This window comes from Alosa pseudoharengus, unplaced genomic scaffold, assembly GCF_046254945.1.
Source record: "Alosa pseudoharengus isolate Yale_2024_CS ecotype anadromous, Long Island Sound unplaced genomic scaffold, YU_APseudo_1.1 YU_APseudo_1.1_scf_4, whole genome shotgun sequence".
NCBI lineage: Eukaryota > Metazoa > Chordata > Actinopteri > Clupeiformes > Clupeidae > Alosa > Alosa pseudoharengus.
The window spans coordinates 36,748,252-36,775,836 of NW_027468774.1; the positions used below are offsets into that span (position 1 = coordinate 36,748,252).

Consider the following 27,585-nt stretch of genomic DNA (forward strand, 5'->3'; position numbering starts at 1 on the left):
TTTTTCTATCCTCTGTGCTTTTTTTATTTGAAGAATTGGGGTTAATACCATCCACATTCTGAGGGGGTCCCCTCTAAGGTCTCCTAATCTTGGTGGAAACTTCTCTTATAGTTAACTACTAACTAACTAGTTAACTACTCTTATCTCTACTATAAACTCATCAGCCAAGGAGTCTTCCTGCAACCAGTCCCTTTTCCGTGGCCCCCTCGTTGGCTTTGCATGAATTCAGATGAGCGGGTCACCCCAAACGAGAGTGCCTCCAGCAGCCTCCAACCCATTCTGTCCCAGGGTTCCTGGGTCATCTGTAGCCCCAGTCACCAATCACGGCTCTCCCCCCTTCCTCCTCCTCCTCCTCCTCCTCCTCCTCCTGCCCTTCCCAGCATGACTCTGGTTTGTCCTCGTTTCATGTCCGCCCTCTCAGAAACCATCTCTCTTACTCCCACTTCCACCCCTCCACCATTCTGAATGAAACTCATTATGGCCTATCAAAGCTACTTCCTCTGTCTGGGAAGCCCTGTTCCAGTTTGCGCTGTTTTTTTCTGTGTGCACGTGTGCGTGTTTATGTTAGAGGAACCTACAGCTGACCCCTCCAGTGAATGTAAATGCTGCTTGCAACTCATATTGCACCAAGTGAGCTGTAGCTATTTACATACCTATGTTTTGTGTGTGCGTGTACAAATTAGTGACCAATGTTCCTTGAAAGTGCACCAGTGGTCAAAGAAAAGCTTAACAGAGGCTGGCTGGTGTTGTAGACATCAAGCCCCCATCCCATCCACAGTAAGAAAAGAAAGAGAAACACTCCTAAAGAAAAACAAGGAACTGAGATTGGAGCTAAATTACAGATAAGCCTCTGTAGTCGTTTCTCTCCCTTCTGCCTGCTCCTCCTGTCTACTCTCTCTTTCTCTTTCTCTTTCTCTCTCTCTCTCTCTCTCTCTCTCTCGTTCTCTCCCTCCCTCTGTTCCTTTTCTTCTCCTCGTTCTGGGCCACTGTGAATGGCAGGCTTTGTGTGCCCCATCTGGAGTGGACAGAGGGGAAAGGGGATGCCAGGGCCTGGCGTTCTGACAAATTGAGCGAGCGCTCGAGATGACCCACCAAAAATGCCTGCATGGTGCTCGCCCCCAGCCCCCCCCCCCCCGCAGCATACCCGTCAAAGTGACTTGGCTTGCCCATAATTGATTGTGGTTGATAGAAAATAAACATGCGCTGTTCATAAAGCCTGTGGCAGTTGGAACTGAACAGCTTTGATATTGTAGCCTTTCCTCATAGTTGACCTATTGGGTGGTTGCATCAGATGCATATAAACAGGTTTATCGTGGAAGGGACAGCCTGGGCAGTTTTATGCCGCCCAGTGGAATGAGGTCTTACAGGTACAACAGCTGACTAATCAGAAATAAACTTTATTATAAAGTTCTTATAGTTATTATTTACCCTAACAAGCTTTAGTTCATATTTTTAATAGCTGTTTTTTACCTCATCTCATTGCTAATTTACCTGGTTATTACAGTGAAATATATTAGGTCCTTATGAAATATATTAGGTCCAAACCTACTTTGCTGTAGGTTTGCTCTAGGTTTGACTTGACAAATCAGTCTAATACGTTTGATTGAGGTCTTTCTATTTTGCTTGTGGTCTGTCTACTGTATCATGTGCTCAATCCCCCTAACAGTCTTGAATTGAATAAGAGCTAATTGTGTGTGTGTGTGTGTGTGTGTGTGTGTGTGTGTGTGTGTGTGTGTGTGTGTGTGTGTGTGTGTGTGTGTGTGTGTGTGTGTGTGTGTGTGTGTGTGTGTGTGTTCAGGAGGAGCGAATGCGACGCGGGGATGACTTGAGGCTGGCGATGGCATTGGAGGAGAGCAAGAAAAACTCAGTCAAAGTGACTAAGAAAAAGAAAGAGGTATGTAGTCATCATAAATGCACATACATACACCCTCCTCCATAAACAGACTCTCACATAGATCACTACACAAACTAATACAGACTTCAATTAGATCAGTTTGATTAAAAATGTACCTTTAAACAAACACACATAACATATAGATTAACAATATAACATGTAGATAAACAATGGTAATGATTCACACTTGGAAACAAGTGCACCCTTTACCTTAACTTTGATACTGCAGGGGAATTTGTATGGATTCTGATTCTCCCAGAATTTTAGAACTGTCCAGTATTGTGAAGCGATTGCTGTCCCTTACTTGACTGCACAACTCAGCTGTTGGCCGTTGCCTTGGCTTAAGCTGTGTGGAATTTTAATTATTCTGTGTCCACCATTCTCCATATCCCTGATGGCTTGGCCACAGCCAATTTGTTTTTGTAATGGTAACATAGTTTCTCCTAATTCAGGCTGTCACTGGCAAAGAGACGACATCATTTAGTGCCGTTTCCCTTTGCCCACTACCCAGAGCAAAAAAACACAACAGCAGTTTGCTCAGCTTACGGAGTTATTTGATCAAGCGGTCGTACACAAGTGCAGCCTTTGGGGCACCAAAACATGATTGATTCTGATCACGGCGGTAGCACACAGCAGCGCACAAAAAAACCTCACACAGCTCTGTTGCCTTAAGTCAAGTGCTGGCAACGCGGAGGTCATTCATTTCCCCCCCAAACAGCAGAAGGAGAAATAATAGGAATGCAGTAATGTAATATACATGTACTCACTGGGCCGCAGATGAAATGATCATATAAAGGGGTTGGCAAGAAAGAGTAAAATATTGCCCAATTGAAAGTATCTGCCAGACGATAAGCGTTTAGCTGATACATGTGATTTACTCAAGACAGAAAGTTCACTGCAAATATGTGCCTGGGAGTTTAGAGAGTGGTATTAAGAGCGTGTGTGCGTGTTTACTCACACACTCATTTTCTCTCTGTGTGTGTGTATGTCCGCATGTGTGTCCTCCACAGCCTCAGTCGTCTCTGATGGATCTGATGGCCCCTTTGCCCGAGGGGTCTGCTGATCAGGCAGCTGACCCCTGGGGACCACCACCAACAGGAGCAGCTGCAGCACCAGACCCCTGGCAGGCATACGGTAAAGATTTGCAATACACACACACACACAGATTGACATGCGCACACACACACACACACATATACAAACTGACGATCACACACACACACAAACTGATAACACACATACACTCATGCACAAGCTGATACACACACACACACACAGAAACTGACACGCATATACACACACATTGGCACACATAAACACAGGACATACAGGCAGATAAACACGCATTAGAGTCACAAACAAATGACACATAAATATACACCTAATAAACTTTTCCAAACATGCAGGTTACTCTCACTAGCAAAGACACGTTGATAAATACCCAAATGGTGTGCACGGCACAGAGAAATTCCAGACAGCAGACTTATCCTCGCATAAGCTCCGGCACACACAGACCACCAGTAGGCACAAGTATGCAAGAGCAGTCCTACGCACCTACTTCTCAATAACACACACACACATACACACACACACAACATACATTTCAAATAAACACAACCATATTTATCATAAATGAACAGGTATCACACACTAATTCCCCATAATAAGTCACATACACAGACTTTTCAGAATTGGAGGCTTCTTTCCAGTCACGTAGATGTAAACAAACATACAAACACACAAAATTTCTTGATGAACTTGTTCTTAGTTGTGGTCATATACGATCGATGACAAATGTACACACACACAGACAGGATTGTGTCACAGCCTAAGGGCTTCTACATACCTGACGCACCTGACCGGTAGCGCGACACCATGACGTCAAAATGACGTAGATCTTGCTGGCGCGCCAGGATTTTAGCCAGGTAGCGCGAGGTAGCGCACCACTCATTTTTTTTCAGACGAGAGCGACAAAGCGGAAACAGGAAGATGGACTAGTTCGAGGGCAAGCGAGAGTTGCAGTGTTTTGATACAGTCATGAATTTTTAATAGTTTGCTGGATAAGTTAACAAAGTTACCAGCGAGAGTTGCAACACATGGAATTAAGAGGAAAGAATAGAAACGATTTATTTTCAAACAAAGGATATCTATTAAGGCCTGAACAAAATCTCTTTCCACTTCAGGAAATTACACAAACTTAGCCAGCTAACTAAACTGTTAAAATTATTAAAATTTCCCTCGGGATGACTAAAGTATCTATCTATATATCCATCTATCTATCTACCTGTGCGCACACCTTGGAAACTAGATGATAATGATGGTGGTAGTTGTGAATAGTAGCAACCAAAGTCTGAAGTACCATCACAGAGGCTAGCTAATAGCAGAGCCCGTTTACATTCCCTGCTACTAGTGTTTCCAGAGAATGTCTAATAAGGGGAGAACCGCCACTCTCGGGAAGCTTCCGGTTTCTGAACTGGTTGCAGTTCCAATTCTGGTTCCACATGAGGGCGCTCACGAATAAGTGCAGAATGAATGGAGGGCTATGGAGCTGTACCCCTCAAATCCACTTTTCTCGGGATATAATTTTTTGGCCAGAAATTTGAATGTTGCATGCGAAAGAGAGGGCAGAGAAAATACACACCGCTGAGTATTATATTTTTTGAGTCACTTATTTGTTCTAAAAAGCCTTTCAAATGTGTCAATGACGTCATTCATTAGCAGAAAGCTAGTGAGTTGTGGGCAACAACGACCCAACCTGTAAGAAATTGAAAGGACGTAAGTACTCGTTCATTCAACTTTTGACCTATAATCCATATTGATCTTGCAGAAACCACAATCCAATCTTCGATTTTTCAAGGACAACCAGGTTAAAGAGACACATTTAGCTGTCTAGCTCCATAGTCCCCCATTGTTTTTGCACTTATTCGTGATCGCCCCTAGCGGAACTGCAGCAGATTGCAGGTACAATGGAGTTAATAGGGAGTGATCCGGCTCTCCGTAAACGGGCTCTGGTGTTTCTTAATGCAGCTTCTTCTGCTGTGTAACGTAGTTAGCGTTAATCTTTTCACAACAGCGACACCTCTGTTCAGGAGAATATTGCAACTAGTGTCGTGACCACGACGCGCGAGTATAAATGGTTACGGCGCTTCTGTGACGTCACATTGTCGCGCTACCGGTCGGGTGCGTCGAGTATGTGGAACGTTTAAGTAGTTTATGTTCAGACGTGTGTAAATGCATCAGGCCGAGTACACACACTCAGACCCTGCACTGTGTGATGTCTTCTGTTATGATCTGAGGAGAGGCTAAGAATAGCGCAGTGATAAGTGTGTGTGGTCTGAAGGAAGAGGTGTGTGTGTGTGTGTGTGTGTGTGAGTGAGTGTGAAGCACAGATGTCACGTCCAAGATTCGCAAACATTCCTTTTAAAATGCTCCTTAAATTTGTGTAATAGATCCTTATTATTAATAAGCTTATCGTTGCCTTTAGTGTGTGATATCCAGCCATTGTAGGACTGATCTGCCCTGCTGCTTAATTTGACTAGTATAAAAAGTCTGGTTATTATTGGGACTAACTAGAAGGGCCTTTGGGGGGAGCACAGAGCCAGTATGCCAATATGTTTTTGTATATATCTCAGTATTAAAGCAAGCGAAACAGATCCACTCCAAAAATGTAATGGGTTCCTTGGCCCATGCAACACCACCAAGTTTCCTAAAAATCTGCCGTATAGTTTTTGCTTAATCCTGCTGACAGACAAACAGGAGGAGTTACATGACACCGGGGAGGGAAAATGGCTAATTGGCACAATGGCACAATTTGGACATTTTCACTTAGGGGTGTGCTCACTTTTGTTGCCAGCGGTTTAGACAATAATGCCTGTGTGTTGAGCTATTTTGAGGGGACAGCAAATCTACAGCTATACAAGCTGTACACTCACTACTTTACATTATAAGTGTCATTTCTTCCGTGTTGTCCCATGAAAAGATATAATTCAATATTTGTAGAAATGTGAGGGGTGTACTCACTTTTGTGAGATACTGTATATGACGTCCTCATAAATGTCTGATGGTTTCAGGCACAGGAATGTTCATTGCTTTAAGCCCTGTAACCTCCTACCCTTCTGCTCAGGGGGACACACGTCAAGATGTTCAATGACTGTTATAGCTTTTACCAAACTGAGGTCTCCATCCCAAGGGTATGGGGTAGGGGTGGGCGATATGGCCTAAAATTCATATTGCGGTATAATTTGGGACACATACGGTAAACGGGATATATTGCGGTATAATTTGGTGTGTGAATTTCAATATAGGTCTAGCAGGTTCTTGCATAAAATAGTCAAGATTGTTACTTATTTAAAAATGTATTGGCTATAAAAATGATCAAAGTTTTATTTAGCCTATTCACTGCAGTAGACATCACTGTATGAAACATTACAAAAACATGAAACATGACATATTACATAGAACTGTAAATCATCTGATCATCTAATATTTACAGATATCTAGGCTATAACATTTATTTTATATTTGGCCTGTTATAAAATCATGTATTGAACAATTTAACCACAGCTCAGCTTTTAAACTCAAATAGCCTAGATGCATGCTTAGCATTTTGTGATCATTAGGCTAAGGCTACTTTCACAAACTCAGTCAGCTGTCCTCTGATTTACCAATATCTAAGCGATATTTGTAACATTTATTTTGTATTTGGCCCGTTATGAAATCATGTGGAACAATTTAAACACATTGTAAAACTTAAAGCCCAAATTTGGAGACATCCATGCATGTCGAAATTTACTGCAAATTCAAAACTGGATTAGTCTGAAACGGCTAACTGTACAGGGGACTGCTTTACACCTTTGTGTTCGGTAAGGTCTGCTGTTTATTTTGATATGAGGTTTGTCGTGTGTTAAAAGAAGGGTTCGTGAAGTATCCGAGATGAATGGGTTGGGAGATCATGGGACGCAAAACCTTCAGTAGAATGTATGATTAAATTGAATTATATTATTTACTTTTCTCGCGAACCGTTCAACTAAGCAATTATCGGGTAACATCGTTTAAAAGCTGAGAAAAAGCTCTTTCATGTGATACTTGTGATGTCTGTGTGATGAATAGGCTACTTCGCGAGTAGTTCAACTGAGATGAATGGAATTTGGACGCACTTTCTTTCTTGCGCTGTCACTTTCTCCACTGCGTAAAATACTCAATTAATTTGTGCTGTGAATGCTTAGATTATTTTGACAGGCCACACAGGCTAAATAAAAATCGCTATTAGTAGGACGCAAAGCAGAATATTGAAAGAAGGGGGCACCAAGGCCACCGTGGCCTGTAAACCTCTGATTTTCAAAGGGGCCTCACGGCCAACCAACGACGTGGCCGCCGTGAAATTCCTACCCTGTTTGGGGGTTTATGTCTGTATTTCTCCTAAGTTATAAGTCTAAAGTTAACGTCTTTATCGTGACACGTTTCCCTTTTAGTTCTCCCTCGTGTGTGATCCTTTTTGTGTGGGGGGCTGCGTCCACCCCTGTATGTGTAGCGTGTGTGTGTACTTGACCTGCTCCGTGTGTATTGTGTTCTGGGTCTGTGTCCCTGCTCTCGTTCTCAGCTAATAAACCTTTTGATTGGACAACTGTCTGTGTCGCTATCAAATCGTTACAATACATTCACCGCTCGCTGCCATTTTTCCACACCTGTGGCCTCCTCGTGGTTGCTGCCGGTCCCGGCAGGCCAATCGTGTTGCAATTTGATGACATAATGACCTATCGCAATATGCCGGTATAACAAAAATCTCTATCGTTGGCCAAATTTTTATCGCATACCGCTTATACCGTTTATATTGCCCAGCCCTAGTATGGGGCAAGTGCTGGCTTTTCTGCTAAATAAAGTTGTGTCTTCTGCAGGTGTGTGTTTGAAACTCGTGGGGCCATTCTGAGATATGTGGAATAAGCCAAGGCCAAGACTAGAAGGGACCTTCGGTGGAGACTTCCATTGAAAAAGGCCTTTTAGCTAAGGACTGGATGTAATCCATATACAGGGAACAGCCTTTGTTGTCTTGCTCAGAGGATGAATGAGGGTTATGGATGAGCCAGTCTGTCTGTCTGCCACTGTGTGGGGACGGGCTAGCCTTTTGCCTGCCTGTGTGTGTGTGTGTGTGTGCGTCTGTCTGTCTGTGTTGGTGTTTTTGAACAGGGTGTTCTAGCAGATACTGATGGCGGTCATCCAGGCCAGCACAGGCACTGTCTGTCTCTTTCTCTGTCCCTCCCTCCCTCTCTCCCTCCCTCTCTCTCTCTCTCTCTGGCTTTCTTTGCCCTTCTTCCTCGCGATCTCTTCACTGCTCCTCCCTTGGCCCATCTATCTGTCAGTTTGTCCTTTGCTCTCGTGTGTCTTCATCTGTTGCTGGCTCTCTTTCTCTCTTTCTTTCTCTGTCGGTATCTCTTGCTGTATACATTGTATATTTGTATGTATATTCTATTTCTCTCTTGTTTATCTCTTTTGTCCTGTATAGCGTCCCTTTCCTTCTCTCCTTCACCATTCTGTGGAGGTGAGACTGTGTGTGTGTGTGTGTCAGAGAAATGTGGCCGGGCCGGTAGAGGCACATTCCAGTGCGGGCCACAAACAAAAGAGGCTCAGTATGCAGATCTGCAGGTGGAACGTCCGCCCGCTGTGGGGCCCCCGCCACTGTCCCTCTCGTGCGTCACCTCAAAAGCGACCCCTGCCTGCCTCCCTCAAAAAAGGCCTCATCAGACAGACGGGCAAGGGGGCACCGCAACCACAGGGGCCACCACTGACCCTCTGTGTGGCATCTACTCTCACTGGAATCAGAAAATGTACGAACCAGTTCAGTCATTATTCCATGACTGCTTGTGTGAAGTAGGCAGGCGTGGCGTCTATGCCTGGTCCTGAATGCACTCCGAGATTAGCGGACAACTGGTGCCACTTTAGCTTTGCTACAGCTAACGGAGTGGAAGCTGTGGAAAGAGTGCCCCTGTGTGGCGTAGTGTGGTTCTATCAGCAGATGGCCATGGGTGGCGAGCTGGTGGAGGTCGCCAAAGTGTCTGTCGTTTTCGTTACCACTGTATTAAAGGGCCACTAGGGTTCGGTAGCCAGCTGCCAGATGCGTCCCATTACAACCCTTTGATCCAATTGCCATGCTTGCAGCAGCGTGAAAAAAACATGTCACAAGCAAACACAATCAGTTGAGCGAACAAAAGGTTTGGGCCATTATCTGAACATAAACAGTTCTATATGGCGCCACTGATATTAAGATTTGTTTTTGTCCTGCTTTCTGACCTCCTCTTCAATTTCCCCTCTCTCTCTCTCTCTCTCTCTCTCTCTCTCTCCTTCCCTCTCTGTTTCTCCCTTCATCTCTTCTCATCTTTTTTTCTTCTCCATCTCTCCAGGTGCTGCCCCTAATCCAGCTCCCCCTGTGGACCCATGGAGCCTTTCTGGGCCCGGGACCGGGGCCTCGGCCTCAGTCACCCCAATGAAGAATGCTGACCCCTGGGGGCCAACTGCTGCTCCTGCAGCTGATCCCTGGTCCACTGGCCCCAAAGCTTCTGCAACAGGTTCTCTCCTCTCTTTCTCTCTCACACGCACGCACAAACACCGATATTCTCACACTCATATTGATGTGAGTTATTGTGTTCCTTTAAATTATTTAATTCTGTGTGCTGTTGTGTACTACACACATTACAATTGCAATCACCTCCCCTGAGAGACACACACACACACAGACACAGACACAGACAGATAGTCTAGCTATTACCATAGGTGATGAATGTAAATCTTGTATCCTGCAGCTGTCACGGTTCAGTTGGAGCCACATTCAAAAGACCAGCTCAGATAATCAAATTAGGCCTGGATTTGTATTCCATTTCAGGTTGACACACAGGGCGAGTTACATAGGAAATTAAATTTGAGTCCAGAATAGGACATGAATCACGTTACCACTTGGCAGCATTGACGTAATTTCTGCTTACAACGAAGGTACAGAACGTTTTGTAGCCAGGGACTCTGCTACGCAACGCTTTGGTTTCCGATATGCTGCTGATGACTGCCAATTATGACAATGTTTTTTTATTTTTTTATTTGCCTTTCCAGGAAGCTTCGACCTGTTCAGCACATCAAACGGTACTTCCAGAGAAGACCTGTCCGAGTTTGACAGTCTCCGCAACTCGGCAGCAGCTGGTGAGTCACTCATCGGTCCTGGCTGGAGATTGCATCTCCCCACACACACACACACACTCCTTCTCTCTCCCTCCCTCCCTCCATCTGCTTTGGCTGCGGATTGCTGCATCCTGTGGAGGTTGGCTCCTGAGGTAGCCGCCTCTCGTGTGAATCACCCATTTCATCATGCCTACCTGGCTGACTCCTTTCCTCTCCCCAGCTCTCCTCCCTTCCTTCACACCCCGCTCTGTACCCCTACCCACATCCTGTTTCCTCTTGTTGGTTCAAATGATAATGTGTGTGTGCTGAGTGAGTCAGCACAGACTGAATGACAGCCTGGTAAGATGAGCCAATACAGACAGCAAGGATCAGCCCCAATCGTGTTGGAGTTCAGACTTTGATTAAATCATTTACCAATTTGTAAAGCGGCTTATACAGGGAGCTTATGCTCCTATGTAATACAACTTGTAGTATTGTTGTTAGTGCTGTGTCTAAAAATGTAAGATGTGATCTACCTGTCTGGCCTGTGTGTGTGTTTGCTTGGCTTGATTTGCCGACCTGGACCGGTGCCTTCTTTTTTCCCCTTCCCTGGCAGGCGACCGCAAAGGCAGCTATGGGCTCCCCTCGCAGACCAGCATGTCTGGCAGTCCTGACCTGTTTGACATGCAGCCCGGGGGCTACATGAGGAAAACCCCCGAGTCCTTCCTGGGCCCCAACGCTGCCCTAGTCAACCTGGACTCTCTGGTGACCAAGCCCCCACCGCCGGCCCCTGGGCCCAATCCTTTCCTGGCAGCAGGTAGGTGCAGCCACCTGGCAGTGAGCCTCTGACGACGCCGCCATCACAACACACCTGGGTTGCCAGGTCCCTCCAATTAGTAGCCAGACTTAAATGGACGGAATTTCCCACTGGATCAATAAAGTATCTTTCTGTGATATCTATCTACCTGTCTCTTTCTCTCTCTCTCTGTCTTTCTCTGTCCATGTACACATAAAGCCAGGTACAAATAGGCATATTTAAGGTAAAAACCATCTCCGGCCATATTATCGTTCTCATATCGTTTTTCAAAAGTTTTGCGTCCACACGAGATCAGTGAAACACCATAGAAGTGTTTGTTGTTGTTGGTGGTTTCTGGAACACCAACTTTTATCAGTGTCACTCTTCACACAGTTTTCACAATAGACAATACAATGCGCTCCTGACGTTTTCAAATTTATGGAGCAGCCAGTAAATTAGTTCTCTGTGACTATTAGAAGGTGTAATTGTCTGTCTGTCTGTCTCCTTGTAGGTGCAGCCCCGGCCCCTGCTCCTGCACCCCAGAACCCTTTCCAGATCAACCAGCCGCAGCCCCCCACCCTCAACCAGATGCGGGTCAGCCCCATGCCCGGTTTCGGCGGCCTGTCCCAGCGGAGTGCTGACCCCCTGCCCCTCTCCTCCATGCCTCCCGCGGCAGGCCCCATCTCCATGGTGCCCATAGCCCCACTGGCTCCCATGATGCCCGCCATGGGCATCCCGGCCTCCATGTCCCTGCCCCAGCCCCTTATCAGCGGCGGCATGCAGCCCACCGGGCCGGCCGCCCAGGCTGGTGGCGGCGCCACCAACCCCTTCCTGTTGTGAGCAACACTCAGAGCTCTATATGCACCCCTTGATTCCCTGAACCATGACCCCCGAGCCCTGTGAACCACACCCTAACCTGCTAAAGCCACCCTTTTACTCTCTCCCCACTGATATGGTATAGACAGCATAGTCTGTCTAATCCCCCTGGCCCCAGTCTTCCCCCCCTCAGCTCAGTCCAGACCATTGTGCTATTTGAAGACTTTTTTTGGAGCAGCAGCACTGGTGTTTACAGTTTTTACACAGGCAGGGGAGCTCTCTTCTGTCTGTCAGAAGCAGGTACCATACATTGATTTGGTATTTCTTTTATTTTGTTTGAATTTCGTTTTTTTTTTTCTTCCTTTTCTAAATTTTCTCAAACCGTCGATGATAACTGTGTATCTGTAGGTGTTATTTCTCCCGCCCTCACACTTTCCCTCTGAAATGTGCTGCAGCTTTCCGTTAAGCCAGCACTGAATTCAGAAGGAGTGCCGATTTAGTTTTCTTTCTTTTTGTTTTGTTCTTCTCCAAAAGAAATCTAGAGGGCTTTTTCTTTGTGTAAGAGGCTTTGAAATTCAATAGTTATGTTTTTAATCGTCTTATGAAAGCATTGTATTCACTAAAGCTAACCCTTTTTAATCAAAGCAAAACTATATATGTTCTACGTCAGTGCATATACACTATGTGTATTTACAGGATACTTAGGTAGACACCGTATAGAGAAACCCTATCAGTTTACAGTGGTATTGATTTTAATGTTCTACGCAGGGATTTTGCACACGCTCTGATTTATTTACCCGTTCCCTTCTGATACACTCTTCAGTTTTTGTTTTGTTGACTGTTGACTCACCATTAGTCCTTAGCCTGAGGAAAACAACGATCAACTTCTTTGTTAGGATGTGGCACTTGTACCAAGCGTGACTAAAAATCCCTCGGCACACACTGTGTGTTGGTTTGATGAGGACTTGGAGGAAGTGTACGCTAGCATGAGTTAGCAAGTGGTGTCCAATATCCGAAGTGTTGGGGTATGAACTTCACAGTGAAGTTAAAATGAGTTCTATTTTTTTCCTTTTTGAATGCATGTTAGGGAATCGGTTTGCATACCCCAATATGGCTCTACTTTTCTACAAAAAAGCCTCTGTTTTGCTACTGCTTGCAATCCCGAGTGATTGTGAATGGGGTGAGTGGGTTTCTTTTCGATTCAGTGCTATCGTAAAGCTCGACTCTTTGCACAGCTTTTGTTTCTACTTCTCTTCTCTTAAAAAGGTTGACTGTTTGACAGAGCTAATCAATACTAATTTTTAGTGTTCAACTGCCTAGCTTTTCATAAGGTGAACTGTAACAAGTGAGTTATCAAAAACATTCTGAAAGGTTTATTTTCAGTAATCCTCATTTTATTTATATGTCTGGAAAAAAAAATATATTGTTGTCATAGAAGGAACAAAGGGAAATAGGGAAAAGCTGGTATGTGTTAAAAAATATCTTCATCAGGTCCTAATTCATCTTACTCAACATTATTAGCCTACTAATCACTCCTATCCACTCCTACGGTTTATGTAGCTGTAACTGTATTTTGAGAAATAAATACATGAAATAAATTTCGCTGGTTAGTTCATGCCATTATGACAAGATCTGATTGGGGTGGAAATATCTTAACCAGTTGACATTGTCATCTTGCAGATGTTTGTTAAGTGTATGGGCTTTGGGACTCTTTAAATCGCTTACAGGAAGAAGATTGGTATGATGAAGAGTTGGTGGGGGGACTCTGTTGATAGATTTGATCATCTTTTTTGTCTTTCTTTTTTTTAAATCATGCTTTTCTCTTTCCGTTATGTCATCTGATCCATCATGAATTGTAATTCCTAAAACTACCCCCACCCCCCCTTTTTATTTTTTTTGTTTATCATTTCTGTACTGATATTTTATGGGCAGAGGTGGCCCATGTTTTGATATCAACACTTGCTCATGGGCCAACTATTTATCCTGAGGCTGTTTCAATTTTTGTGGCTGTGAAATTGACCTTTGTCACCAAGGCTCCTGTCATGGGGTCACACACGCGTGCAGTTATACCAAAGGGCTTTGACACTCACTAGCCTATGTGAGATGGTCACACCATACACTAGATTGCCTTTTGGAGACGCAGGCCCCAGGGACTTAACTTTTTCATTCAGTCACATATGAACAGTTTGTTTTTTATGGTTCTATCCCTTTTCCCCATCAAGAAACACATCTTTAACGTTTTTATTTGACCCTAAAGCATACCTGACATTTGTTTTTTGCCCCGTTTCTCTGTTACAGTGTGTTTATGATGCATTTAGAGAAGTAATTCCCTTTACACCACTGTGGAAAAACCTACCGATGCACCATGTCAGTTTGGCACCTCGTGGCTATGTAGTGTAATCTTACAAGCACAACCCTCGCAATGTCTCTTAAGTATCTGTAAGGAAAAAAAATAGCTACCAAAGTCAGAACCGTTGTGATTTTATTTAAACGAGGTGCTGTAGTCTGAGAATTTTCTAACTCCTATGTAGATAAAACGGTTCATGGGCCCGTATGACTTCTCTGAAAATCACTGCCAATTTATAAACCGTAACATTTTTTTCCATGAATTGTAAGCTAGTGGCCTCTACAGGAGCCGTTGTGGTAGTGCTGCCCTTGTAGAGCTTAGCAAAAAATACTGGGTGTAATCATGACCTAGTGGAAGATGCACCAAGGCATGTTCTGTGGCATCTTGGGGAAGATTGCCGAGAGGTAAGCTCTGTGCGGACATAATGCTGTTGATCTGTGTTTCGCATAACACACCCAGAAACAGAGGTGGACATCCTGACTTCAGAAAGTAAAAGTCCTACCATACATTGGTTCTACTTGTGCTTGTTAACACAGGGGATTTAACAAAAAAATGGCTCTTCTAGCTGGATGAGGGGTTCTGCTAACTAGAAGCAGCTGGTTTAGTGAATTGTTGGAACAAAAATGTGGTAAAACTTCTACTTCCTGGAGCCACATGTCCACCTTTCCCCTCAAAGCAAATGAATCCCTGCGGAGGATCATCCTAGAGCTACGCAACAAATTGGCTGACTGCATTATTATTGAAATCTGTCAATAATACATTGTGATGTGTGAAATTTTGATTTCTGCAGCATTTCCTCATTTCCATAACAAAAATATGCATTGCTCATCCTGGATCCTCTTGTTTTGGATGTCTACCTGTGTATCACCTGTTTCTGTTACAGTGTATTAATTATGCATTTCTTGTGGTGAACTAACCTTATGAACATGCATAAACACATTTTATTTGATTTTTCTTTCCCCCTTCCATGTTACTGTGTCTGTATATTTACCAAACTGTTTCATATTACTGGGAGCAGGCTGCTTTTTTATGGATATGTGCTCGACTTGTTGGCATTATAACTGTATAATATAATTTATCATTTGTTCTATTGTAACATATTGTTCTGTACCTTATTTCTGTGTAATGGTTTTTGTAGGAAAGTCACATGGGACGGTGTGATTTGTTTTAATGCCATCTAAAGCGCAGCAAGCGATCAAGGACCTGTAGCTGCAATGGTAAAAATAAAATGTATCACTCACACAGGGCTTGAAGTCTGTTGATATCACCAACATAGGAGTACAAATAATGACCATAAAAGACACTAGCCTAATAAATGTTACATGGCTATTGAATGATGCAGGATAAATATGTTAGTAAGTCAAACATTACATAAGTAAGAAATACAAACCACAATTTAATATATAAATATATACAAAAAAAAAACTCTGCTTCATCAATTTCAGTGAAACACAAACACTGTTAATGTACTACAATAAACAGTTCCTATAAGTTCCTATAATTCGCTGAATTGATTTAAGACATTGTGGATGCACTGGAGCTGCCTCCCTGGGTGCTTAGCTTTTAGTGCGTATATCGTAATTGGTGCCAGTAAGGCTGCTCTTGGTTAGGCAGGGCTATCACAATGTGTATGGCTGGTCCGTTCCAGACAGGCCTGTGATGGGAGGCGCCTCGGAGGATCCGGGGGTGGTGTCGTAGCCCAGTTTCTTCAGGTCCTTGGTCACGATGTTGAACTGAAGCGTGACAAAGCCTTGAGAACGCACCCGCGTTACTGTATACAGACATTGATTTCATGAGTGAGCCAACAGTCTGTTGCAGTTTATTACAAGGTAAATTTAAGCAGTTCTTTTTTGTTACTGAAATTCAACAGTAACAGTGCAATTTGCCCATTATAAATAACTGGACTAACACGTTCAACACTTTAGTATAATCTCAACAGGGAGGCTTAATCCTTTTGAGCATCAATAGAAACTTTATAAATTATGGATAGCACTTGTAATTATCCCACACACTCACAGTTCTTTTTTTACTTTTTTACTCTCCACGGATATTTCGAGCTAGACGGCCTTCTTCAGTGTGACTGAGGCGATTAGCAACATGAGTCAGGGCGTCTGGCCCAAAATATCCCAATACTTTTGTCCATATAGTGTAAGTCTAAGTAATACTCAAAATAGTTCCTACCTTCTCTTCCTTCTCCTTGAGCTACCACTTTTGGGTCTGTGAACTCAGGACGTCTTCCCATAAGCCAGCTGTAAGAGGACCCATTAAAAACCCATTTGGTATGGGAGTTACTTTCCTTCCCTAAATGAATTCTGAGAGCCAGCTCAGACCACAGACATACAACAATCCATACTGCGGCTTTTATTTCCATATAAAGAAACCATAAATGGTTCTGAACTATTTGAAAAAAAATTTTAGTGATCTATTAGTGATGTTTGTTTGTGATTCATTGATTTTATATTCAGTGGAAATCCATGTGTTCCACAAGATGTTTTATTTGCCTCAAGCTTCAATCGAAATGGTTAAATGTAAAGTAACCACCAAACATGATTCACACTAATGTCAAAAGTACTTCAAAAGTTTCCTTCATTGTTTCTTTGGAGCCGTTGGTTTAGAGAGTACTTTTAGGGCCATTGCCAATATCTTCATACATCTTTCAGAATTCAATATTTTACCTTGTAAGCTTTTGAAGTCTTGTTGTGGATTCTGGAACAAACATTGGTATAGTTCTTGTGTGTCTGGGAAAATAATTGGAGTCATGTTATACAAGACCATGGGCCCTAATTTAAGTCATGGGCAAAAAGCAGTCACTCCGTGAGTAAAGTGTCTCGTGCATGAACTACAGCATGAGATATGTGGGAGCATTGAGGTCAACCAAGTATGACAAAATAAAACGCTAAAAGTTAAGTATTTCTTGACAGTTTTTTGTCCTGCACCTGGGATGTGCACGATGACAACCTCTAAATGAGCAAATAGAGCAAATAGCAAATAGATTTTCCTTATATGAAATTAGCTTAATACTTTACCTGCCTTTTAAATTAAGGCCTACTGTTTTGTTTATTTTTGTTGAAGTTGACTATTTATATTAAGCACTTACTTTCCAGGGGTGAAAGGGATGTGGGTGGCACCATAACCTCGGACAACATCATTTGCAAAGACGTCGGGACCATAGACACTCACCACAATCTGTGGCCCTGTGAGAATTGACCAATAAAGTAAGACTATTTGGCCACTTCACCAAAGACAAGATGAGTACATTTCTCTTCATTGTAGGTGTAGGTGCTTCATATTTAATTACAACATAATGTGTTATCAAACTCACATCCAAAAGGATTGGTGCTCTTAAAGGTGATATCCAGGGGGAAGTTCCAGATCAGCTTATGAGATTCTCTGCTTTTGCATGTTATCTGAGAGATGCCCTCCTCCAAACCCTGCGGGAATGAAATGATAAGTGACCTTCCATCCATCAAGCAGTCAATTGCATTAACGTTATAACACATTTACAAGCCGTTAACTCACCGACGTGGGAGCCCAGTCGTGTCCATACACAAAACAATACTTGCAGTACAGGTCGTCGTACTCTGGAAACTGAAGAAAAATGTTAACGTTATGTTTCTTACAAACAAAGCTAACAGGTTATTTACTGTATCGAAATTAATTTACGATATCTAGCATTACATGAGCAAATCTACAGTTTGTGAGGACTAACGAAGTTAGCAGCTAGGTAGGCAGACAAGTTAATTAGCAAGCCTTCGGGTTGGCTAAATTTGTGTTGTACGTTAACGTTACTCAAGCCACATAATACAACCAAAAACAGTGATTTTCAAGGGCATGTTGTACATCACAAAATGAACAAAGGCAATTAAGTTGGACACTTAAAACGTTAACCAGAGAGCCCTTTAACGTCTTATCCAAAAAGCTAACCTGAATAAATTAGCCAGTGCTTACATTGCCTCCCTCTATTTGCCCGTTGATCATTAGAAGAAATACAGACGGGTTGCTTGATGCCATTTCCAACGATGCAAGAAAATAGTCAAATGTGTCCTTCTATAACTACAAATGAAATCCTAAAACCATCAACATACTTTTGCTGTCAAGAGTTGGTATAACGTTAGCCAATTAACAAGCCAACAGATTAACTTTACATGCTACGTTTGCTTTCGTTGCCATCACGGACTCTGCTGCCAAGGACGCTTGGGATACGGTTCTTCGTAAGGGCCAAAATACTCGACAAATAAAGCGATTAGTAATTCTCTTCTCCACTAGGTGGTTGTCATGGACAAAGCAACACAATCCTTCAACATCCCAATACTTTGATTAATTCCATTGTTGGTATTAGGTAGTATAAATTTTGTCAACTGTTGGCAACATGCAGGTAAAATCATGCTATGTATATTGTTTGAAGCATCATCTTGTTTGTAATTGGTTGTAGGATTAGGGTTAGAGCCATAAAAGTGTTATTTAGAACTGTACAATTCCTTGAGGAAAGAATAGCATGAAATAGCTACAAACTGAAAGAATTGATGTTACAACTGTTTATGCAGAGAGGTCCAAAAATATGCTACCGAAAAAAGTATTCAATATAAAAACCCATGTTTAGGCATGGTAAGAAAGTTTATTGACACTTAAGATTTTGTAATCCCTCAAACAAAACTGAAATCCCATCTTTGTGTGTGTGTGTGTGTGTGTGTGTGTGTGTGTGTATATGTCATGTCATCCTACGGTTGTTGAGTGACATTCAAATGGGTTGACGGTCATATTCAAATTTGCGGTGGTCTCTTAATTTTGAACATGACCGTCAACTCATTCGAATGTCACTCAGAAACTGTAGGATGAAATCAGAAAAATATGCAGTGGTCTATTAATTCTTTCCAGAGCTGTATATGCACCCTTAAATCCCTTCTTGTCCTCATCTTTTCTTTTCATGTGTCAAAGTTCTGGTTTATCGTGACTACAGTCACCCTCCTCCTCCTCCTCCTCCTCCTCCTCCTCCTCTACTGGCTCCTCAGCTTGTGCTCTGCCAGTGACTGGGCTGGGCTCTGACAGGAGACAGCCGTGGCCCTAGGGGTGAATCAGACCTTTCCACAGTATCAGCAGCCCCTTTGCCATTTTTTGGGAAGCGGTTCTGAAAACGAACTGTAAATAAACAACAAGCACCACACCCCCAAACCGAAAAGGAAAAAAAAAACACCTCAGCCTGCTCAAAATTGTGTGGGCCATGGTGGCAAATAAGGTTGGGGACATATATTTTTCATTGCACACTACTCTCAGCCTCTCAAAGCTGTCCAAGGGGCAAATGCTCACTCTTCTGTGACATTTAAAATGCAACAGCTGAATCACTGATACCACCATGTGAAGAAGGATCCTTTGGGGTTTTTTCTATCCTTGCTGCCTTTTTTTGATGTGTAGGAACATCATTACAACTGATGATAATGATAATATGGATGAATGGCAAGTGTCCATTGTGTGTATCACAGATTTTTTAAATGGCAAAATCAAGATGTCTTCCTCACTGTTGAATGTCACCAGAATTGGCTGCACTTAAAGCGCTATGCCATATGGCATTACTTTGAGGTGAAGGACTTGGGGAATTTCTGTGTAGTCAGAGCACTCATTGCTTTGCTCCTTATCAGCAGTTAAAACCCTACACACACGCACAGAGAGAGAGAGAGAGAGAGAGAGAGAGAGAGAGAGAGAGAGAGAGAGAACAACAACAACAAAAGCAAACTATAAGAAATCCCAAGAGATATGACTGTTGTTCTCTATGCTTCCCTAAGGTCTGTGGGTAATAGTCTATTTCCGTCACCTCATCTGTGCAGAGAGAGGAGTTGGGTCAGCGCTAGTTACCCTAGTCACTGAACCAGACTGAGGTTACGTGACTGGGGTAGGGAAATGTTTACTTAGTATGCCATCTCATTGCTGATTGGACACTGATGCCGCATGGTGTCCTTAACTAAGGGATGATGTTAGAAAGAAGAGCAGAGTCTAATCACAACAGCGAGAGACAGGGAGAGAGAGAGAGAGAGAGCGCCTGGCAGGAGATTAATGAACAGGCCATGTGAGAGACTCCACAAGCTGCTCTGCACCTGACAGACCCATGAACGCAGAACTAAACAGGACCAGTGAGTCAGCTTAAAGAGAGAGAACAGGAGTGGAAGAGAGGAAAGAGAGAAAGAAAGCGATAGAAAAATCATGCCATGCATCAATATACAACATAATAACTAATGTTTAGATATGGTAAGTGAAAGTTCGTTGGTATTTTAGCCTTAGTAATTCGAGGATCACTCAGACAAACCTGTCTATGCCTTGGTTTTCTTGGCACTAACAGGGCCTCCGGACTGCACAGCGGAATCGATATCACCTTCAGATGTAAAATGTGGAGCTTGTGCTCCCACTCCATCTCAGCTCATGATGAGCACAGTTGTTTGGGTTTATGCACAATGCACAGTGTCCTGAGAACAGGGCCCAACTGGCTCTGTGTGGCCTGCTGTCTGATAGTGTCCCAGTTTGAGCAGTCCTCAACTGTTGCCAATCGTTCTTCCCTGGGACTGGGTCCCTGACTCGCAACACCTATTTTTAGGCACATGCTTGTCTGCACTACTTAAAAGTCCTCTATGGAACCTGCGTCTACCATTTTTGAAGTCAAGATAAGGCTGTTGTAGTCCCCTGCCTGTTGTCACCTCCCCTGTTATTTTTGGGCCCTTCAATTTGGGAAATTGTGCGGAAGTGAAAGTGTTTCTAACATAGAGTGGGCCACTCTAATGCCGCCCTTCAAGATGTGGCATGGTGCGAACAGGCTTATTGTTTCATCACACATATCGATAAATGTGGGAAGAACCATATCCATCTCATTGACATTTCTCATCTGCTGACATTTGCCATAATATCCAAACCAACCACCAGCTCGCCATAACAAATACCATGGAAATGTCATGTGCCCTGGGCAGTGTGGGCTGAAGGGTTTGGTCCGCGTCGCCAGTCTTTTCATTTCACACGACAATCCCTCGCTGGCTTCATGGCTCCGTGTGTCCCGTCGCAGCTGTGGAGATGATTGAGGGCACACTGATGTCCTTGTATGAATGTTCAAGTTTTACGCTGTAAAGTTCATATGCTGTGTGCTTCTGTTGATTGATACATGAATATGAACCAGAAAGCTACACAAATCAGTTTGATGAATTGCAGAGTGAAATGACTGGCTTTAGTCCCAAGTCAGTTATAGGGCATTCTTAGTTTACCCTTCAAAAGAGCGCTCATTTTCTCTGCTGGAGCATCTGACAAAGTAGATTCTTAATGTATGTCATGTAAAATTGTCATCGATTTATGTTCTCCCAGCTTCAATCACGTTAAAAAGCGGAGTGCAATTTATTCCGAGAGGCTAATCATTAATATTGCTTCTCCATTAGGCGAAGTGCAGCAACGGGACAGCATAATGGCCGACTTCTGTCTGGGAGTGGGTCACCGCAGCCTACCCTGCGCGTCAGATTATGCTCATCTTCCACTGTAGGGACAGGATGTGGGATGTCTCTACTCTGGCCGGTTGTTAATTATGCATGCAGGGTAAGTGAGTGGTCTCTATGCTTTCAGGATTTTTGTTCTTGTGATAAATAATGAACAAAATAATTTGCAAAGGAGTGTGGGAGTGTACATGCATGTATGTTTGTGTGTGCGCGTGTGTGTGTGTGTGTGTTTGTGTGTGTGTGGTGGTGGTGGTGGTGGGGGGGGGGTCTTTTGTCGTGGGGGTGTCGGGCATCACCATACGTGCTGTCTCATGACTTCCTGGTGCCATCAGGGTAAAGCTTTTCTCAGGTGTGCGCTAGGTGTCGTTGTGAATAAAGACGAGCAGGATTTATTGCAGCCCTTTAAAAGGTTTATGGCTCTCACAAAGCGCTGCGTTAGTGAGCCGAATACTATTGGATTCATCGCCACGTTACGTGACCTTTCACCCTAGATCACTGGAATGGGATCCAGAGGACACTGAGACCCATGCGCTGATTTAATTTAATTAGATTGGATTGCGAATGGGATTTCGTTACATTGCTGCAAGGTCCTCGTCGAGCACTGAATAGCAGCTGCACCATATGTTACACATCATATGCAGTACAATGTCCAGGATATGTTTCTATACATCCTATGATAGAAGGTGTATGAGCTGATTGCTCAGGGAGTAGTAAACTGACTTGATTATGGAAGGTGTGGTGTGGAGCTGTGAGTCACAGCAGCAGGCCATAAAACGTCCACACGGTACCCACAGATTCACCTCACTGTGGGTCTTAGTTCAGTCCATTTGAGACGAAGCACCAGTCCATCACACAGCAGGGAAATGAGGGAGGGACGACCTGCACTTTACCTCTGACCTCGCCATCATTTCAAATTAACGACTCCTCTCTGAAGTGGGCTGCCAGCGACCTTGTCACCGTGGCCTGAATCACTGTAAATATGGACCCCGTGCAGGAAATTCTCCGCCAGCCCACCTTCGCCCCAACCGCCCCAACCGCCCCCCACCCCATCCACCACTTTCACTGCTTTTTCTTCTCTATGGCTCATAGAACTGTGGTCTGGGGTGTTTCAGGCCTCCCTGCTGAGAAAGGCGGAAATAAAAATGGCGACTCACACCTTTCGGGTCAGCCACGTTGTGCGCTGTTGCACTGCGTTATCTCCCGTGTGAGGCGTGTGTGCCACACAGGGTGACACAGAGAGACACACTGCTTTTACGTACCGCAGTACCTCTGCTCAGGCCTGGATGAATGCTGACATACAGCCAACCCATAACCCGGGAGTCACTCACTCTCTGCCCTTGCTTGGCAGAAGACCGTCCTTCTGCAGTCAGATAATGGAAAGGCTGGAAAGTACTGTGTGCCTACTGTGTAAGTACCTGTCAAGAATGTGTTGCCTCTTTCCAGGAAAAAATGACTGCAGGCAACGAGTGGAACTCCCATTGGGTAGAAAGCTTGGATCACCCTCCAGATGCATACATCGGGAAAGGATCCAATAAAAAGTTCATAATATTGAGAGACTGCCTGAGGATAAACTTTATTAGAGCAGAATATATAGTTCTGCATTAGCCGTCCCAACCAACCAACCAAGGCAAGGCTGGGTCCTGGTGAATTGGCTGATATGAGAGGGAGCAGGCAGGGTCCCATAGGCAATCAAATCTATATTCCACGATGCTAGACGGCCACTGAGAGCCTGGCCTGCCTGTTTTGAAGACGGGGCACTGAGAGCTGGGAAGACTGGCTCCTTTGAATAGCCTGCAGTGGTCATGCCAAATTATTGTCTGCTTTCTCTCTCATAGGCCTGGTATAGTCCTGCATCTGTGTCCCGAGAATTGCGTCATCAACGCAGGCATGCGGGGAGTGTCGTGTGCCTCCCAACAACTCCCATCGCGCAAAAAAAATGTGCACAGAGAAGCATACCACTTTCTTAAATGTCTCCTTGTCAAGCCATACTTTTTTCCCCTTTTACATTTCCAGGAGACTAATTGTTGTAGTACACACTATCAGTTGGAGAGAGAAGGTGTTCCACGATCTCATTGCAAGGCCCTCAACAGATGGTAAATCCCTCTCGCTGGACAAGCAAATTAAAACTGAACTGCTACCATTATTAGGCTGAGGTTGTGTGTATGCGCGTAAGTGTGTGAGCGTGTGAGTGTTTGAGCGTGTGTTTTCTCTCAGTATCTACATCTATTTATGCATGATGTGCTGTTGTCTGTATGTGCCCGCCTCTGCCCTCTTGTGTGTGTACGTGTGTGTGTGTTTGGGCGTTCTGCTTATGTGCTTTGACAGCAATAATAATAATACACAAACACACAGTCCCCAGTGTGAATTAACCTTGTCAGCAGGCACATTTGCCATCACTCTCCCAGCCATCCATCCCCCACTCCGCGGCCGCACTCTTAGAGACTGGATGCACATAATACCTGCAGCCAAATCCTGTATACCTGCAAGCGCCTCTACATTATTGCTTTTCTCACGCACAGATACAGCTTCAGCATTTCTGAAAAGAGGGCAGATATACCACAGAATGTTTGCAATTACTGAGAATTCTAAAATAAGAAAAAAAAAAAGGGAAATGGTGAAACGGAGTAGATGCAAAGCGGATTAGAAACATGACCCTGTTTTCTAACCAAACAGAAAGAAACGAGTAGACATCTTCCATTTTAAACTGCTTGATACCCATGTTGGTTATGTTGGATATTCCAATTATCTTGACAAATTTTCATTAAATTATGTTCAGAACGTTCAGTGTTATCACACTGAATGAGGGGGAAGCTTCCTTTTAGACATTCAGAGAGAGAGAGAGAGAGAGATTGAAAATGGCATGGTTAATAACATGTCCAGTGCAGATTGGCACCCATGGGTCAATGTGTTGACATGTCTGTGTCCTTGGTGCAAAAATGTATGGGTAATAGGCTGGAGGGAGGGGAGGGGGGGGGGGTGCTGCTGAGATGGTGAGAAGTTTGACAGGTGAATCATGATAGTACAGCTTTTCTCTTTCTCTCTCCCTCTCTCTCTCTCTCTCTCTCTCTTTCTCTCTTTCTCTCTCTCTCTGACTGTCCGATTGTCTATGTGTGTGTGCTCTCTGCTGCCAATGCTTACACGAATATTCCTGTGTCTCATCATGTGTATCAAAGCTAAACACAAACATTCCCGCATGCACAGTAAATGAAAGAAAGAATGAGTGACGTGAATGACAAGTCTGATGAATTGTTTTTGATGATGTTCTCATGAAATTTGAAAGGGATATAATATATAATATATTAGAACCAAATAAGAACCACACCTATGTTTTTTAACTGAGTGATATAACACCAAAGCTGTACCATTAAGGGGGTCGAGATATGTACATAATAAAATACTGACATTTGGAAACAGAAGATAAGGCAGCGGAGGATGCAGGGGAGAACTGCTGAATGACTCTGTTATTGGTGGAGGGTTTCCCATGGGAAAAGTGGATAATTGCAACAGACCCTTTTTAGTCCACTTTCCTTTGTTCTCTCCCCGAGGTGTCATTGACACACACACACACACACACACACACACACACACACACACACACAGTAACTTGGATGCGACACAATTCTAAACCCTGCCGTTTTGATGATATTGAGGCTTGTTTGAAATATGTCGACTACGCACTGAAGTGCCGCAGCATTCAGGCAGAGTGCATGTTATCTCAGCACTGAAGCACCCTGCTTTGCCTCTCCCAGGTTTCTGCACGGCGAGGATGGTAATGCTTTCATACAGAACCGTCTGGTTGCATAGCAACAAACTTATCAGACTGAGCACCCCCCCTTCCTTTCTCCCTAACCCCCTCCTCCCATGCTGGTACAACTACCACCGGCGAAAAAAAAAAAAGCTTTACTAAAGCATCTCTTTCAGAAGGAAATTGAATGACATTTGATACACTAACCTCCTTAGAAAAAATGTAAGTTTTCAACTTTTGTACTCTGTCCTTCACCATTGAATGATAGAAAGAGAGAGAGAGAGAGAGAGAGAGAGAGAGAAATAGACAGAGAGATGGAGGGAGGGGGGCATTGGGCGATTCAGAGCACAATGGGTAACATCACTGTGCTTCTGCAGAAACACAAATAAATAAATAAACAAAGAAGAAAAAGAAACAAACAAAATCAACATTTCATTTTGGTGTATGACTGTCAGAGGGAGAGAGGAGAGTACTGTACTATCGCTCAAAAATCGAACATAATGTTTTTTGTCTTTAGAGTACAGGTTACATCATCCAGGACTGTTTCTGAAGACTGTGCATTTTCCATCTATCCATATTTTGTTCTCTCTTATATATGCACTCCGTCCCTCCCCCCTCTTGGCCTAATTTGTCCCAATCTGCACACTGTAGTCTCTCCTGCTGGTGTGAGGACTCAGCTGTGCTGAAGACCGTTGAGTTGAGGACGCACGAGTGTGTTGCTCTGGGATGAGTGGTGGTGGAGGGAATTGTGGCGTTTATGGTTGCTGTGCACAGCGGCTCTGCACTACTCCTAATTGTCACTTTAACTCTTGCGTCATGAGCCTTTTCCGTGTGTGTCCCCCTCACCTTACAAAAACACTCATTCACACACACACATACACATGCACGGACACAATTGATTCCTGGCATTGAGACTAACACGTATTGGCCAAATATTACTGGAGCTTATAGTCTAGATGGAACAGTTGAAGAGAGTTGGCCTGAAAAAAGCAAGGGGAGAAGGAGAGAAGCATTGAGAGAGAGAGTGAGAGAGAGAGAGACAGAGAGAGAGTAGTGAGGGGGAAGTAACTTTTTTATTTAAACAGCTGAAACTCAAAGTGAAAGAGGACAGAGAGAAGGAAATGAAGAGAGAGAAACAGGGAGAGAGCGAGAGGGAGAGATAAAAAGACAATGAGGGCAGCACAGAGCTGGGAGGAGTAGAACGAAAGGGGAGAACAGGTAGTGAGGTATAAGGAAAGAGGGAGGGAGACAGAGCAATAGAGTTGAAAATCAAGAGGGGCAGGAAGGAATAGAGAGGCAAACTGAGAGGCTGGCAAAGAGGAGGAGAGATGTAGGACAAGACCCAAAGACAGAGAGGGACAGGAAGGGGTATGGCTGGTAAACAAGCAAGAGAAAGAGGGAAAGAACGAGATTTAGACACAGATGAGAAGGTGGAAGCAAACAGAGGACAAAATGTATCTCTACAGATTTTGAAGGAAAAGTACGGTGGAGGGGGAAAGTATATGAGGGAGCGAGATGAAAAAGAGCCGGAGCGAAGCCCTGAATGGGGAGGAAGGGCGAGAAAGAGCTCTTCACATGTGAAATATAGCGGCATGGGTCCTGCGTGGCACACTCCACCTTGCGGCTCAGTGCCAATTCCCAAGGACACCGCCTGGCCTGACACACACAGCATTGCCCACTCCATTTGTTAACCAGCCACAACCTACATTAAAGGCACAATCTTTGATTCTAATGTGATAGACTTTAAAAGCACATTTTCCATACGTGCCTCTAGCTCTCGGCTCAGTGTGAACACTCATAAATAAAAGTCTGGTGTTTGTGCCCAGTCCTGGCGCTGTAAAGGGGAAATGAACATAAACAAATTCAGGCAATTAAAATGTTCCTTCACAATCAGAGAGAAGGAGAGGTGTACTTTGATCAGCTGATGAGCGGAAATATCAGCATTCTTTCCCCCAAATCTGTTAAAAGGGCTGTAAAGAAAAAGGTATACTTAAAGTAAATTTTATCAAGTAAACTTAAGTGCAGTTGAAGTATAATTCCCTAGTTTACTTTAAGGTTATCAGTATAAATGTGCCTGTGGTATACTTGTAAATGTACAGTATAAACTTGCCTTGTCGATAGGCAAGCCAAGTTTATTTATGTAGCGCATTTCATACACAGGGGTAATTCAATAAGCAAGCAGTTTAAAGATTAAAAGTAAATAACAACATAAAAGGACAATAGTTAAAGTGTACATAAATTACATAAAATAGAATAATTAAAAAGCATTAAAAGACACAAAGTGGAATAATTAAAAGACAAAGGGCCCTATTTTTGCAACGCAAAACCTGGCGCAAAGCGGATTATCATCCCGACGCAAAGTTTATTCCTATTTTACACTTGAGTTTTGCG

At 43.7% G+C, this 27,585-nt stretch overlaps 2 protein-coding genes across 4 annotated transcripts in view; one reads left to right on the forward strand and one right to left on the reverse strand.

Moving 5' to 3' along the window:
• The window catches only part of epn2 (epsin 2), a 31,326-nt gene extending 16,094 nt beyond the window's left edge, over nt 1-15,232 (forward strand). For both annotated transcript variants that reach the window (XM_076266135.1, XM_076266136.1), the window contains 6 exons: nt 1,799-1,894; nt 2,905-3,028; nt 9,289-9,453; nt 9,989-10,075; nt 10,650-10,850; nt 11,341-15,232. In XM_076266135.1, coding sequence (XP_076122250.1) covers nt 1,799-1,894; nt 2,905-3,028; nt 9,289-9,453; nt 9,989-10,075; nt 10,650-10,850; nt 11,341-11,669 — 1,002 coding nt within the window. In that variant the 3' untranslated portion in view covers nt 11,670-15,232. The remainder of the gene's footprint in view (nt 1-1,798; nt 1,895-2,904; nt 3,029-9,288; nt 9,454-9,988; nt 10,076-10,649; nt 10,851-11,340) is intronic.
• A 136-nt stretch (nt 15,233-15,368) lies between these two features.
• On the reverse strand, nt 15,369-20,467 carry b9d1 (B9 protein domain 1). 2 transcript variants are annotated; one of them, XM_076266137.1, is made up of 7 exons: nt 20,288-20,467; nt 17,512-17,580; nt 17,315-17,423; nt 17,090-17,186; nt 16,668-16,730; nt 16,174-16,241; nt 15,369-15,763 (listed from the first exon to the last, which is right to left on the reverse strand). In XM_076266137.1, exons 1-7 carry the CDS (start codon nt 20,390-20,392, stop codon nt 15,612-15,614), a joined length of 663 nt encoding a protein of 220 aa, XP_076122252.1. In that variant the 5' UTR covers nt 20,393-20,467; the 3' UTR covers nt 15,369-15,611. The 2 variants fall into 2 exon arrangements, with proteins under 2 accessions (XP_076122252.1, XP_076122253.1); XM_076266138.1 differs by lacking the exon at nt 20,288-20,467 and adding an exon at nt 17,941-18,207.
• Nucleotides 20,468-27,585: the final 7,118 nt, after the last annotated feature.

Coding starts and splice junctions, on each gene's coding strand:
- b9d1 (XM_076266137.1), bottom strand. CDS start 20,392: ATGGAGTGGGAGCACAAGCTCCACATTTTACATCTGAAGGTGATATCG. Junction 16,731..17,089: donor ATCCCTTTCACCCCTGGAAA/GTAAGTGCTTAA, acceptor TTATTTTCCCAG/ACACACAAGAACTATACCAA. Junction 15,764..16,173: donor TCAAGGAGAAGGAAGAGAAG/GTAGGAACTATT, acceptor GTCTGTATACAG/TAACGCGGGTGCGTTCTCAA.